Here is a 13,012-nt window from a genome sequence, read left to right on the forward strand (position 1 = left end):
GTTCCACTGTAAGGTCTTATGTTGTTGCTCTAATTGGTGTGTCTGACTTCATAATATCCCAAGGTTCAGGGTCATTCAGTGCTAAGCACATTGCAGAAATGTGCACTAATGACAAAGACAGTTTCTGTTGCACTTATTACAGCCTTTTGATAGTAGGTCTCCCACACTGGATTCTGAGGTAGTATTTATCATTCCTTTTCTTACTTCTGTTTATCTACTTATATGGCATTCTTTATTGCTGTATAAGCTCATCTGAAAATTGGAACTCTTTTGGATGTTTTTTTAATGTAATTATGAAGACCGCAAGCTCACTAATAGGATGATGGTTTATTAAAATAGTTGGTCAACTTGAGCAAAACTTTCTTGGAGAGTATTTGAGAGCTACTTTCGTGGGCTAGGGCAGCAATATAGTGTCACGAGTCCACAGTCCTGTGTAAGCCCAACTGATAAGAATTTTAGGAAGGAGTGTGCTATTCCTGACACTATACTTTCAAAAATAGCGTTTCTTTCCAGCTACTGATGTAAGATTCCACATAAAGGAAGAAGTCTTCAGAAAATAAAACAAGTTAGTGCTACCTAGGTCTATCAACAGCAGCTGCTGCTTGCCTGAAGCCATGTGTATGTAACGCATATGTTTCAGGAAAGGGGTTCATTATGTTCTTTTGTGTCTTTAGGAATCCGGAAAGACCGCAGAGGTGGGCGAATGATGAAACAAAAACGTCAAAAAGAGGAGCCGGATTCCAAGAATGGAGAGGCTTCTACAGAACTGCGAGCTCCCACAGTTTGGACAAGTCCACTGGTGGTTAAACATAACAAGAAGAACAGTCCAGCTCTGTCTCTGACAGCAGAACAGATGGTCCGTGCCTTGCTGGAAGCTGAGCCACCCATAGTTTATTCTGAATATGACCCAAATAGACCATTCAACGAAGCTTCTATGATGACCCTGTTGACCAGCCTTGCAGACAGAGAATTAGTGCATATGATCAACTGGGCAAAGAGAGTTCCAGGTAAGAAAAAAAAAAGCCACAGTGGACTGTAAAAGTCTCTACATGACAAACCAAAGGAAAAGCAACATAACAGTTTTCACCCTACATATTATATTTTCATACCAATTGTTCATTTAAGTGAAAAGATATTTTAAAAAAATCACAAATTTTATGTTATATTGGTTGACAAAAGACTATAATGCAACTTCAGTGAATTTGAAGAAAGTTTAATTCAAGCAAAGGTATTTCCCCACACTATAGAATGTTGGACATTGTTTTGATGGTAAATCCTTTTTTTTCCAGATAAAACTCAGCAAAACCAGATTACTAAAATCCAAATCTAATCAATTGGATTTAATCAAATTATTTTAATTATTTAGATCCCCTTTGAAAAAAAAAGAAAAAAGAAAGGTTACTCTCATATCTGAAACGTAAGCCATAGACTCAGCATCATTACTGAGCCCATCAATATTAGTAGCATTTATTTATTTGCCAGTTTATTTTTTAGACCATAAAATACAGATCTTCCATGAGTTTTGAGTCTGAAAATAAGAGCCAGAATAGCAGTTTCTGTCTGTTTGTTTGGGTTTTCTTTCCTACTGGAGCTAGATTATTTTTTTCTGTATCATTCTGGTTCATCATGGTTGCTGAGCTATTACTCTCCTTTTGTGGAAAGGAAGATAACTATAGAATTGTGGGAAGTATGTAACATTTCTGGTTGAATGTATGTTGCGCATTAATTCATGGGGTTTAATTAATTTATAGCGATGAAATCAGAGAGTATCTTTAAAGTTCATCATCTTTTAAAATTTTAGGTTTATAATTCACTGGGATTCTGATCTCTTATGTTTCTTCTGTAGCCATTTATTTCACTAAAATTATGTAGCTGCTTTATGAAGAGATGTTAAAGAACACTAATACAGCTCTCAGTGATATAATGTATTACTTCTACAGCATTACACATGGGCTGTGCCATTTTTCTCTTTTCCTTCATTTAAACTTGGCAAGACTTTTCCTGGTAAATCAATAACCCATAAAATCTGAGTCTTTTTCAGCCCTCATGGGTTCCCTTTTTACCACTTTTCACATGTCACTTTGTGTGCTCCAGCTATGATCAATGAGAACCTGTGTGCATTTCATTTCTCATCGTATCTTAAGAGAAATCACATGAGAATTTTCTTCTTGACAAAGTCACAGTGGTTAAGGCGTGTTCAAGTCAAGGGCGGATTCTCCTGTTAATTTAGGTATCCTTTGGAGCATGCCTCTAGAAAATGCTTTTGAAAAATGATCGTATGTCCAAAGTGTTAAACCTATTCACTATCAACCCAGATAAATCCAAATTACTTTTCTACTGATTGTAGAGATATAATTAGTCTAAGTCTGTTAAAATCCATTAATTTACATTTAACACAAATATGCTACGTTCTAAATCAGTTAAGTTGTCCAACTGAAACCATTCTCTTTCTTTGACATTTGATTTTGAAATTTAATGTAATTAATGAAAATGTATTTAAATAAAAGGCAACTCTGTCAGGGAACTACAGTCTGGTTTTTGTTCAGAAATCTCTCTCAAAGTGCTTGTCACAAGATTATTACATCTGGTGAAGATCAAGAAACCTTCCTGGTTTGCTAAATATATAATTTATTTCCTAAACAAGCTTCTGAAATTGAAAAATCAAATGTTTACGGTTTTCATCTATTTGTGTATATCCAATGTATTTTACATTTAAATATTGCCTGTTAGTTGTCAGAATAGCTCCTAAAGAGAAACTAAGCCAAATGACTCTGCATATGCATTAATAAGTACTCTGACAGGTGAGGTTTGATATAAAACTGGTGAACTTTGGTTAGAAAGAACCAAACAAAATCCCTTTCCACTCACAGTTTGGACTATTTGGCATTGTACAACTAATCATACCAAAGGAAAGTCATAAAGCAGGAGAAACAGAATATGAATAGTTTGGGGATTCTGAAAATGCTGCGCACCTAGCTGGTTCTCAGTATTATGACTTGGAGGATAGTATGCACCACAGAAGGAGAAACTATTTTAGAAAAGTTGATTTGAAGTAATTCAGGCCCAATTGTTTACCTACCTCTAAAATCAGGTCTTCTGAGAGTAGGAATTTTGGAGCTAGGTGCTTGAATGTTTTTTTGATATCTCATTTGGTCCCTAGAAAAGGTTGAGTGCTCTTAATAGCTGATATTAAATCTTAGAAATACTGGTCAACTTGCAAAAACAGGGCCTTCGCTTTGACTGTTTGCCCAAGTTTCCATCTGGTGGAATGTACTGGCAATGAATGTGCATTAAGAGAAATCTGTCCGGCAATGTCAGTCATATTTTCACTACCACAGCATGTTGCCTTTGAATCTGCCATTATTGTTAAGAATTATGCAATACTGCTTAATTAAAGAGGATTGTCATATACCGTATGCATTACTGGAGGAGCAGAATTACTTCTTTCTGTTAGGTGAATTATTTTGTGAAACAGCATTGTGGCATTCCACTCAGTTGTTTTCTCAGCTAATTTACGAAGGTTTCAAGCTTTGGAATCAAGGGTAAAAACATATTTTTCTAAAAAGCATATGTGATTTTTAGCAGCAGAAAAAAGCGGTTGCAGGAAACAGCCTCTCCTGTGCCCACCTCGCAAGCCTTGGAAGCATTGCATAAGTTCATTTAGCTGAATGCAGGCACTTAGCTGACTGAAAGCAAGAAGCAAAATCAATACGAGTAGCTGGGTTGAAAGCATATTTCTTGAGGAAGAGATTGATACTAACAGACAGAAATACAATGAAAATACAGCTTATAAACAAGTGTGAGGACTTTTAGGGACATTTTTTGAGTTTATTTTGCTGTGTAGGCTGTAAAGAAGAGGGAGTATGACAAGAAAACTATTAAAGACATTGTTTTGGTCAGCTCATCTCTCTGATGATGTAAATAAGTGGTCATGGAAGAAGAAACAGCTAATTAAAAGATGCACTGAGTAGAAGTGAATCTATTCTACACAAAGGAGTAATGAAAATTAATTTATTATGGACTGTGTAGTATAATGTAGACATTTATCTGTTAGTAACTCATGCTGAGGACAATCTTCAAAATGAGGTATCTTTGGAGACAAGCCCTGATTGTGAAAATGAGGATAGGTCTACTAAATCTTTATTTCAACTTCAGCACTAATTCAAAATTGCTTACATTGACTTTGCAGTCTTGGTGATGGTAACAAGTTGCTCGGGAAAACAAGAACTTGTGGCAGCTTCTTGTGCATAACCTTCAAAAATGATCTTGAACATACAACACATTTTTTAACTGAGGTTACAACAAAATTCTCCCATGACAATTCACAATATGCCAAGTGCAAAAGAGGTTGTTTTAATTTTCCTTTGAAATCTTGGCCACTGATACAAGTGGGTTTGCCAGATTACATGAACAAAGAATCATGTACAGTGTCCTATGACATAGACAAAAAAATTCAAGATGCCTCATAGGACTTGCTCTTTACATGGCATAATGGGGATTTGGCTTAAGTCCTCCCAGATGGCTTCTGTGAGGCGCCAGTGATGCCTTCTGATTACCCCAGCCAGCTGCAATAGCAAGTAGCTGCACATAAGGCAGGTGTAAACAGATTGTGATGTGCTAGACTTTGAATAATCATTTAAATTGAGCCTTTGACCATTTAATTGGGACAAATCACTAAAAGTCATATGCAGGTGAGGTGTCAATGTAGATGAGTAAATGTTCTGCTAATTTCTGAATCATGTACCCCTGAAAGATATGTCTATTTTCTTCTTGGTTTATGTAACATATTGGGGATATAGTACCACCTTCAGTCTCACAGAAGGAGGTTTCATAGTTTAATGAATTTTAATCATGGTCTTTGTTAAAATGAACAAAACCATTATTTTGCTTTTCTACACTGTGTGTATCGTTTGAAATCTATTCTCTAAAGAATTATGGTATTTTTAGTGTAATCGTCAATATTTTTTTGGGGAAGAAGCTCGTGAGATAGTAAGAGACATTATGAGCTTATGCAGTGAGTTCATGGTAAAGAGTGTAGCTTTAAGGAAATTTTGTTGCAAGGGTGAAATCTCTGGCACTGCTACTACAATCTTGTATAACTACTACAAGCACAGTAGCTGTACAACTTAATAGCCCTAAAATGGTACGCTGGGCATACAAGCTTTGAAGTTTTGAGATAATTCATGGTGCTGTACTTATTTTATGGCTTCATGAACCAAGGAGATAAACATTTTGGCCCTGAATTTTTATTTTTTTTTTTTTATTTCAAAGCCACAGAGCTTGCTATTTTCTTAGGATATTGTTTTCCTGTTTGACCTTCTAAACTGTTGTTTGTTAAATTAGGAACAGTGTGTAAAGAGGCCAACAATAACTACAATTTTACACCGCACTTCAGTGACATCAAACTTTGGGGGGTACAGGGGGAAGAAATCAGCCTGCAGTGGAAAGAAAGAAGATCACAAGAGTGATCTGCGATAATAGCCCTTTAGGTTCAGGACTGTTTACAGAGATTCTAAGTGCAGTGATCCCCTTAGCAATGATTTATACTTATCAAAAAAAAAAGGAATGGCTTGCAATTCCTGTAATAATTTTTAATAAGTCTTCCAAAATATCTGCTTTATAGTCTCTTATCTTTTGATTAAGGGGCTTGCTGTGGAGATTTGTAAAATGTTATTAAAAAAAGATACCCCTCTGCTTTATCTGTTTAGTCTTGTTGAAGTTATACTCAAACTGCTTCCCTTACTACATGGGGAAAAAGAATGGAAGTAAATAGATCTATAAGCAAAAGAGAAATGATAACAAGCATCTGGGTTTTACTTTACGGCTGCTTGAATTTAATTTCTGTGAAGTTTCAATTCATTACAATGAATGTGAGATATAAGAATCGGTCCTTATACTGGAATAAGGTAATTGCTTACCATTTGAATTTGAACATCAGACTGAGAGTTGTCATGCAATAACATGATTATGCAGGGCAGCAGAACTAAAATTGTTGAATATAAAATAAAGGCTTTCCATCCCCGTTTTCTTAGTCTGGGAAGCATCTTTAGCCTTTCATATCTTCATTGTGTAAAATCAAATCAACAACCTTTCCCTCCTCCCCCCCTCAGCTTCTCAGTGCTGTACAACATGAACCCACTTTTACAAGCAGCTTTTATTTTTATTATCTATAGAATTGTCTTTTAGTGCTCTTGAAACACAGTGAGGTGTATTTCCTCTTGTAGAGAAAATAAGTAAGAGAAAAGGATGAGAACATGTGACACAATGTTTTGCTGGTGAGAGACTGAGGGGAAGATGCTGATTCTAAAGGACAGGAAGAAGTCTGACAGAGTCATGGAGAGCCTGTGTCTGACAGGGAAAAGCCAAAGCCAAGAAGGAACAGTTCAGCAGTACTTGGAAAAGAACATAAACTTTGGCTGCAGGTATCTATGGGAACCACAATACAGGCAGTGCTTTCACTAGCTGAAGACTGGAAGAAAATGACAGCAGGAAAAAGGAGGATCAGGGTCTAAATAACAACTGTGGTACTGAAAATTGAAAAGGTATCCTGATGCAATGGTTTTCATACTCCAGGGAGTCTCTAGAGGGAGGGGTATGGAAGAGGAGATAAATGCATCAGGACTAGGGTTAGCAAGCTGACCAGCATCAAGGAGACTCCAACTGGGAGAAAAAGTAGCACACTCAAGAGGACCAGAGGAAAAAAATACTGAGAATCAGTCAGATGAGGCAACAGTAAGTTCAGTAGCCCAGCCCTGGGCCTCTTACCCATTCCTAGGGCTCCTGCTGGAGAACAGTGATTGTTCAGGGGCTCTTCAAAGTGGTCTGGCTGTGGCCTGTTTGCCCTGCCACAGGAAGAAACTTTGGAAGTTTTCTACTCACAATCTATTCATAAGGCAGTCTGTGATTGTCTTGCTTATCCAGGAGTTTATTATGTTTACACTTCCAAACCATTTGAGCTTCATGCCCCACTCTTTCCCTGGGAGTTTTCTGGCAGTGGAGATTATAAGAATATGTTCAAAGTCGGTACTTTATTTGCATAAAATTTTAGTCAAGGGAAAGAGACTTAAGAAAGGAAAAGTAGTTAGAGAACCTTTCTTTAGAGTTTCTTTAGACTTAGATTTTTTAGAGAACCTTTGAATCAGCTCAGAAGTATATCCCTGAGGGTTTTCTAATACCTGTCTTGCAACATTTCTTACTTTTTGTTAATTTTTGCTAGACTTTTTTTTTTTTATAAACTCCTAAAGTTAACTCTGTAGCTTTCCAAATTTTATTTTCTTGTCCGGAAGAAGAAAAAGATTCTGAAGAGTGTCAGGTGTTGATGCCATGCATTCAATTGTACCCCTTTTAGCAACATTATGTGGTCACAATTAAAAGCTTTACTTCATATGTGAGGTGATATTTTATACAAAGGCATGATAAATGTCAATAATTCTTTCTAATATTACAAAGATCCAACATTAGAGTAATTCATATAGTTACTTTGCACAGGGATGTGACTGCCAAAAGCTATTGAATCAAGGGTGTTATTCAAGATTCTAGCCTCCTTGAATTTAGGAAAGCTGTGGTAAGATACAAATTTATAAAAAAATACAGAATGTAAGTGAGAGTCTTTTACTTATGTTGCATAACTGTAGTTCTGTGTGCATAGGACCAAAAAATAGCTGTGGCCTTTCTTTTAAGTAAATGAGTTTCTGTTCAGATGGAGGTAAATGTGTGTAACATTCTGTGAAAATTCACTTTTTTTTTTCAGATAGCGTGTTTCATATATTTAGGAGAAAAGAAATACATTTACCAACGTTCTTCATTACATTTGTCCAATAAATCAGTAACAGTTGGAACCCCAGTATTTATTTTTAAATGTTATAATATTTGTTTTCCCAGAGACATCTTAGTTCGCTTCTACATTTGTGGAAGTGAATAGTTTGAGAAACAATACAGGCATCCAAAGCTGTACACTGATTAACTCAGCAAAATAATTATGTTCTACTCTAGCTGATCTTTTTAAAGAAACCAGGCTTCTTTAGAGAGATGAACCTCAAACACATCTCTCCGTCTAAATACTGCTGAATGGATTTTGTGCTGAAATTTCAATTTAAATCTGAAGACAAGCTTAGCTTCTAAATCTTTGTTTCTACAAGTATGCCCATATCCAAAAGCATTTATTAAAATTATAGAACTACTTCTCATAGGTAAAGTTCCTTATGTACTGAGTGGTTTTAAAATCAAGACCCAAAGTGCTATCACAAGCCCGACTCTGTTCAGAACTTTCCAGAGAAATAAATATTTGAATTCCAAAGTTTTGGAATTCAGCTTCCCAACAAGCTGTCTCAAATAACAAATGTCTTCAATAACCAAAATTCAAATACTGTAATTAATCTTCTTTACCTGTTTTTCATATAATGGCAGATGAGAAATAACACCCAAAAGGTGAGAAGGAGCTAACATTCTTTTTACAAGAACTACTTACATATTAGAGAGTTCATTGAGCATTCAATAACATACAAATTCATTTGATAATAAATGTTTGAAGATTAAATTCTATTGGTCTTGGCAAACAAAGAGGCAAAAGTGAGCATCCACAGTAATAATATTTGCTTTTAGCCAAAACTTAAGGAAATTAAGCATTTAAACTGTAATATTTTATTTCTAAAAGAAAATATCTTTTTATAAAAAAACATTTCCTGCTATTTTTCTTCAGCTGATAAGTAATTTACACTCTTGGATGAACACATCTGTCTTAGAGTCTTCAGCTATGCTGAACTCTGGAGCTTTCCAAGAAACGCTTGTTAATTTCCACTCTAAGTAAACAGTAAGTAATGATACCTCCTGATTTATTTATTTCTTGAAATAATTTACAAAAAGAATATGCGATTGTTGGAAAGCACTGATGCGATATGTATGTGCATGCACACATATCCATTGTTCCCTGCACACATAATTCACATAAATTGGCCCTTTTTACTTGATGTTTAATAACTTCAGCCTAATTCTTTTAGTTTCTCTCCAGTATCACATCTCTGAGCACAGTCAGCTGTAATTCCAGTTTAGAGGTCATTTTAATATCATCTGTATTAGTTTTCTGTTCAAGTGAGTCATTCACTAAAATCTTGCATTCAATACATAGTTTTTAAGATACATAGAAATAATTAGGATAGATTTATTGCAGACTTCTGGATAGGCTCTTACCCTGTCCATATCACTGCAGTGGTGCATTATACGACACATCTGTTATGCAGCACATTTATTGTCTTTGATTATCTCTCCAGGAAATGGACTATGTGTGTAAAGAGTATGTTGTTTTGTCTGCATGTTAGTTATGGACTGCTGTGAATTTAAGTTAGTGAAAGAAACTTAAAGGATATCCCACAGTGGAAAGGAGAATGAGAAATCTGAGACTGCCTTGTTTATCCAGGAGTTTGTTCTCGGCTAAGAACAGTCATAAGAAAATATCACCTTCTCTATTCCTTACGGAAAATTCTGTTCCTTTTAAGAAACACGGCCGTCCACCCCAGTCCTCAGCAGGGAGATGGAGCTGAATTATTTATCACTGCAGTTAGAGTCTGGGTCTAGAACTCAAGTTCTTAAGCCTCTTGAAAAGAGGAGTCCTGGAAACAGGAGGGAGGAATCAAGATCTTGTCTTTGATGCAGTGTCCTGCTCCCTTTCCACACCTGAGAGGGGCACTGCTCAGGATGTTAGGGGGTAGCCAACAATTCTCCTGGTATTTGGTTTTCTTTTTGACCTCATAAAAAAAAAGAAGCAGCCTGTTGGCAGAAATGTCAGTGATTTTTATCTCTGCAACTTGAGATTTTTGGTTTGGAGTTTTTTCAGTTAATCCAAGAGTAGGTCATGAGACCTAGAATCAAGGTTGAATATGGAGAAGAGGAAAAGTACTGTTCAAAATCTCAGACTCTAGACAAAATATGTTGTGTGTCTTGTTAAATTACATTCTGGAATGAATTAAAAAATATCCAAGAAATCTAAATATAACTTGATTCACAAAGATAGGGAATATGGCATACTAGGTTAATTAAAAATTTTGCAGAGAATATTAAGTCTCATTAATAGCCTAATAATGAAACATCTTCTGCAACAGCTGCTGTCCCTCAGAAAACATGGCTGCAAATAAAGAAGTGGCTATATGGGCTGCTGTCAAGTGAGTCAAGTGTTTACTAAAACATTGAACAGTCTCTAACTGGGTATGTTCTTTGTATTAGAAACAACTGACAAGAATAAAGCTGAAATTATAATGTTGTATAAATGAAGGTACTAGTACTGCATGCCTGACCTATCTCAGAAATCTCATTTGATTGCTACAAAGGAAGAATTTCTTATGAGTTTCATATACATTTGTAGGACATACTTTATGGAATTGTAGTTTCATAATATTTCTTCCAGTTGCAATGGCAGCTAGAACAACCTCTACTTTTCTGCTTCCCCCTGGGTTGTGGCAGCTGTGCAAGTGGTGGGATTGATCTAGGTTAGAAGTAAATTGTGTGTGCGTGTGTTTTAGGTTACCTGTAACTTGTGAGTTCCCCACTCCAGTTCACATTAAATAGTTGAGCCACTTGACATGGGAATGTAACTATACTGGGACTGAACAGACATTAACAGTATTAATATGAGGGTGCTAGAAAGAAATATTAATGTACCTGTACTGTCAATAGTAATGTACATCTCTAACTTCAGCCTTTTTCTAATTTAATTTCTCTTTATTTCCACTTCAACAGAGAGCTCTTTTCCATTTTCTCCTGTACAGAAGGCAATAATCTTCCAGTTACTGGCACCACTTACAGCCTTTATCCTGTTTACTGAAGCAGATGTATAGCTCCTGCTTTGTATATTTCTGCTTGATCTGTAGTATGTTGTGTAATGCTATGCCAGAGCTTTGAGGGGTTAGAGAGTCAAAGGGAAGAGGCAGAATAGTAATTTCCCCCTCATTTGAGATTCCTTCTAGTTCATAAAGGGTCTTTAGTTTGCTTTCATTCCTGGGATACAAGACATTTCCCAGGAGACAAAGACTTGTTGTTCATTTACCTGCGCTGTTTGGAAGACAGAGGAACCCTAGGGCTTTATTTTTCTTGACTTAGCTTGTGGATGGTTGCCTATTCTCGTGCACATTTTTCAGAAGTTATTCTTCAGCCTTTGCTTTCCAGGAAGGCAGTAAATTCTTCTGGAAGTTCTTTGGGCTAAATCAGCACTGTACAAGTGGTAAATGTTGACCTGAAGCATGTGGCAGACATTTTGGAATCTGCAGTTGATTTTTATTCTTCTTCTGTAGCATGGGAGTTTGAAAGGTCTGTGGAAAGGAAAGCCCCAATATATTTTATTCAGTGATGGTAGAATTAACCATTGGTATCTCACACATTTTAAAAGCAGTATGCATAGACAGGTTCTCAGCTGGCAAGGAGTTGCCCGTGAAAAACTAGTGCATTTATCCATCCTACTTATGACTTAATTTTTCCTGTGATTTGTGGTGATATAAATACAGTTGTGGAGAATCGCTGACTGATATGATTACCAAATGCACTCTCCCCTGCCTCCTGATGTATACATTTAGTGTTATGCTCTTTTACACTAAGAAATGGGAAGAATCTTGCTTTACCACTGGAAAAAATGCTAATTTTGCTTCTGGTTGTGCCAGTGCCTTCCTGTGTTAGTTTTATATAACTCTTACCGTGTGCCACAGTGGCTGTCTCAGGAATTTATATGCATGGGAAGCTGTGAAGAATATTAAATATCCCCATTGTGAAACAAACCCCTCCTAATTTTAAGATTCTTAGCCTACAGATATAAATATGAATTAAATCTGCTTTTGTTTTTTTCTTCCTAATTCTTGTTATGCTCTTGTTCTATGCCTCACCACTATGCCTCTCTTCCCCTAAATGTGGCTTATATCTTGCAGAGGCTTTACATGCTCTTTTATCCAGGTGTTATGCAAAGCTACCCTGATAAGACATCTTTGATACTGCTAAGTATGTTTAAAGAAAAATAAATTATAACAAAGTCTGAAACAATATACTATATGAAAATACCAAATGCATTTGAAATCAGCTATGTTCCTCAGCTTTTTTTCTTCTCTATATTTGTGGCTTTGTTCTATGCCAGGTGTTGTTGGCTTGATTTTTTTTTTTCCTCAAGGAGCCTCTTTTGGTCAGGTGTTTGAGAAAGATCCTGACATTAGAATGAGACACTGCCAGGCAACATAAATACATTTTCCTTACTGTCTTATTTCAGCAGACAGTTCAGAGTGCTCTTTTCTTTAAATTTTAGATGAGGCCTTTTGTACCTTATAGGGCTTCTTAGATATTTTGGTAAAAATGCATCACTGCAGTCTGATGAACTCAAATCTGTTCTTCTTCAGCTAACAGTGAATAAGTGTTACCAGCTTTCCTAAGAGATATTTTATTTACAAGCAATGCTGTGGAGTAACTTTTAAGTGCTGATTTCAAGTACGTGGGAGTTGGAGGTATCAGCTTGTCTGAAACAATTCGATGGTGGTATGTCAGAAGTTCTCTGTGGTGCCAGTGATAGAATGGGAGGCAACAGGCATAAGATAAAACACCTGAACATGAGGAAGAACTTTTTTTACCGTGAGGGTGCCTGGGTATTGGAATAAGTTCCCCAGAAAACCTTTTCTGGACATGTTTGAGAGCCATCTGGGCACAGTCCTGAGTAATCCTAGGTGACCTTGCTTCAGCAAGTGAGGTTGGACTAGATAGCCTTTGGTGGTCCTTCCAGCCTCAACCACTCTGTGATTCTGTGAAGCATAGTATAAAACTAATGAGTTGATTTCTCTCTTCTCAACAAGCTGCCAGCCTGATATTGTATCTCTGGCCTTGTGAGTCTCTGAACAGACTGGTAATATCTGAAGTCTGTGGGGAATAGTACTATATTCAAGTGTGTTCATAGGTGCTTCTAAACATACATGTGCACTTACAGGAGTATATAACTAGAACCCAAGAACCTTCTGGATATCATCGGTTGTGGGCAACGTCATCTGGGTAGCAATCA

At 36.5% G+C, this 13,012-nt stretch overlaps 1 protein-coding gene across 4 annotated transcripts in view; it reads left to right on the forward strand.

The window, feature by feature from the left end:
* Positions 1–13,012, forward strand: part of ESR1 (estrogen receptor 1) — a 156,587-nt gene that overhangs the window by 103,617 nt on the left and 39,958 nt on the right. For all 4 annotated transcript variants that reach the window (XM_057405859.1, XM_057405866.1, XM_057405884.1 and 1 more), the window contains one exon: positions 675–1,007. In XM_057405859.1, the coding sequence (XP_057261842.1) occupies positions 675–1,007 (333 nt within the window). The remainder of the gene's footprint in view (positions 1–674; positions 1,008–13,012) is intronic.

This window comes from Pezoporus wallicus, unplaced genomic scaffold (genome assembly GCF_028554395.1).
Source record: "Pezoporus wallicus isolate ANWC-B61680 ecotype Strahan unplaced genomic scaffold, APGP_CSIRO_Pwel_v1 contig_3817, whole genome shotgun sequence".
Taxonomy (NCBI): domain Eukaryota; kingdom Metazoa; phylum Chordata; class Aves; order Psittaciformes; family Psittacidae; genus Pezoporus; species Pezoporus wallicus.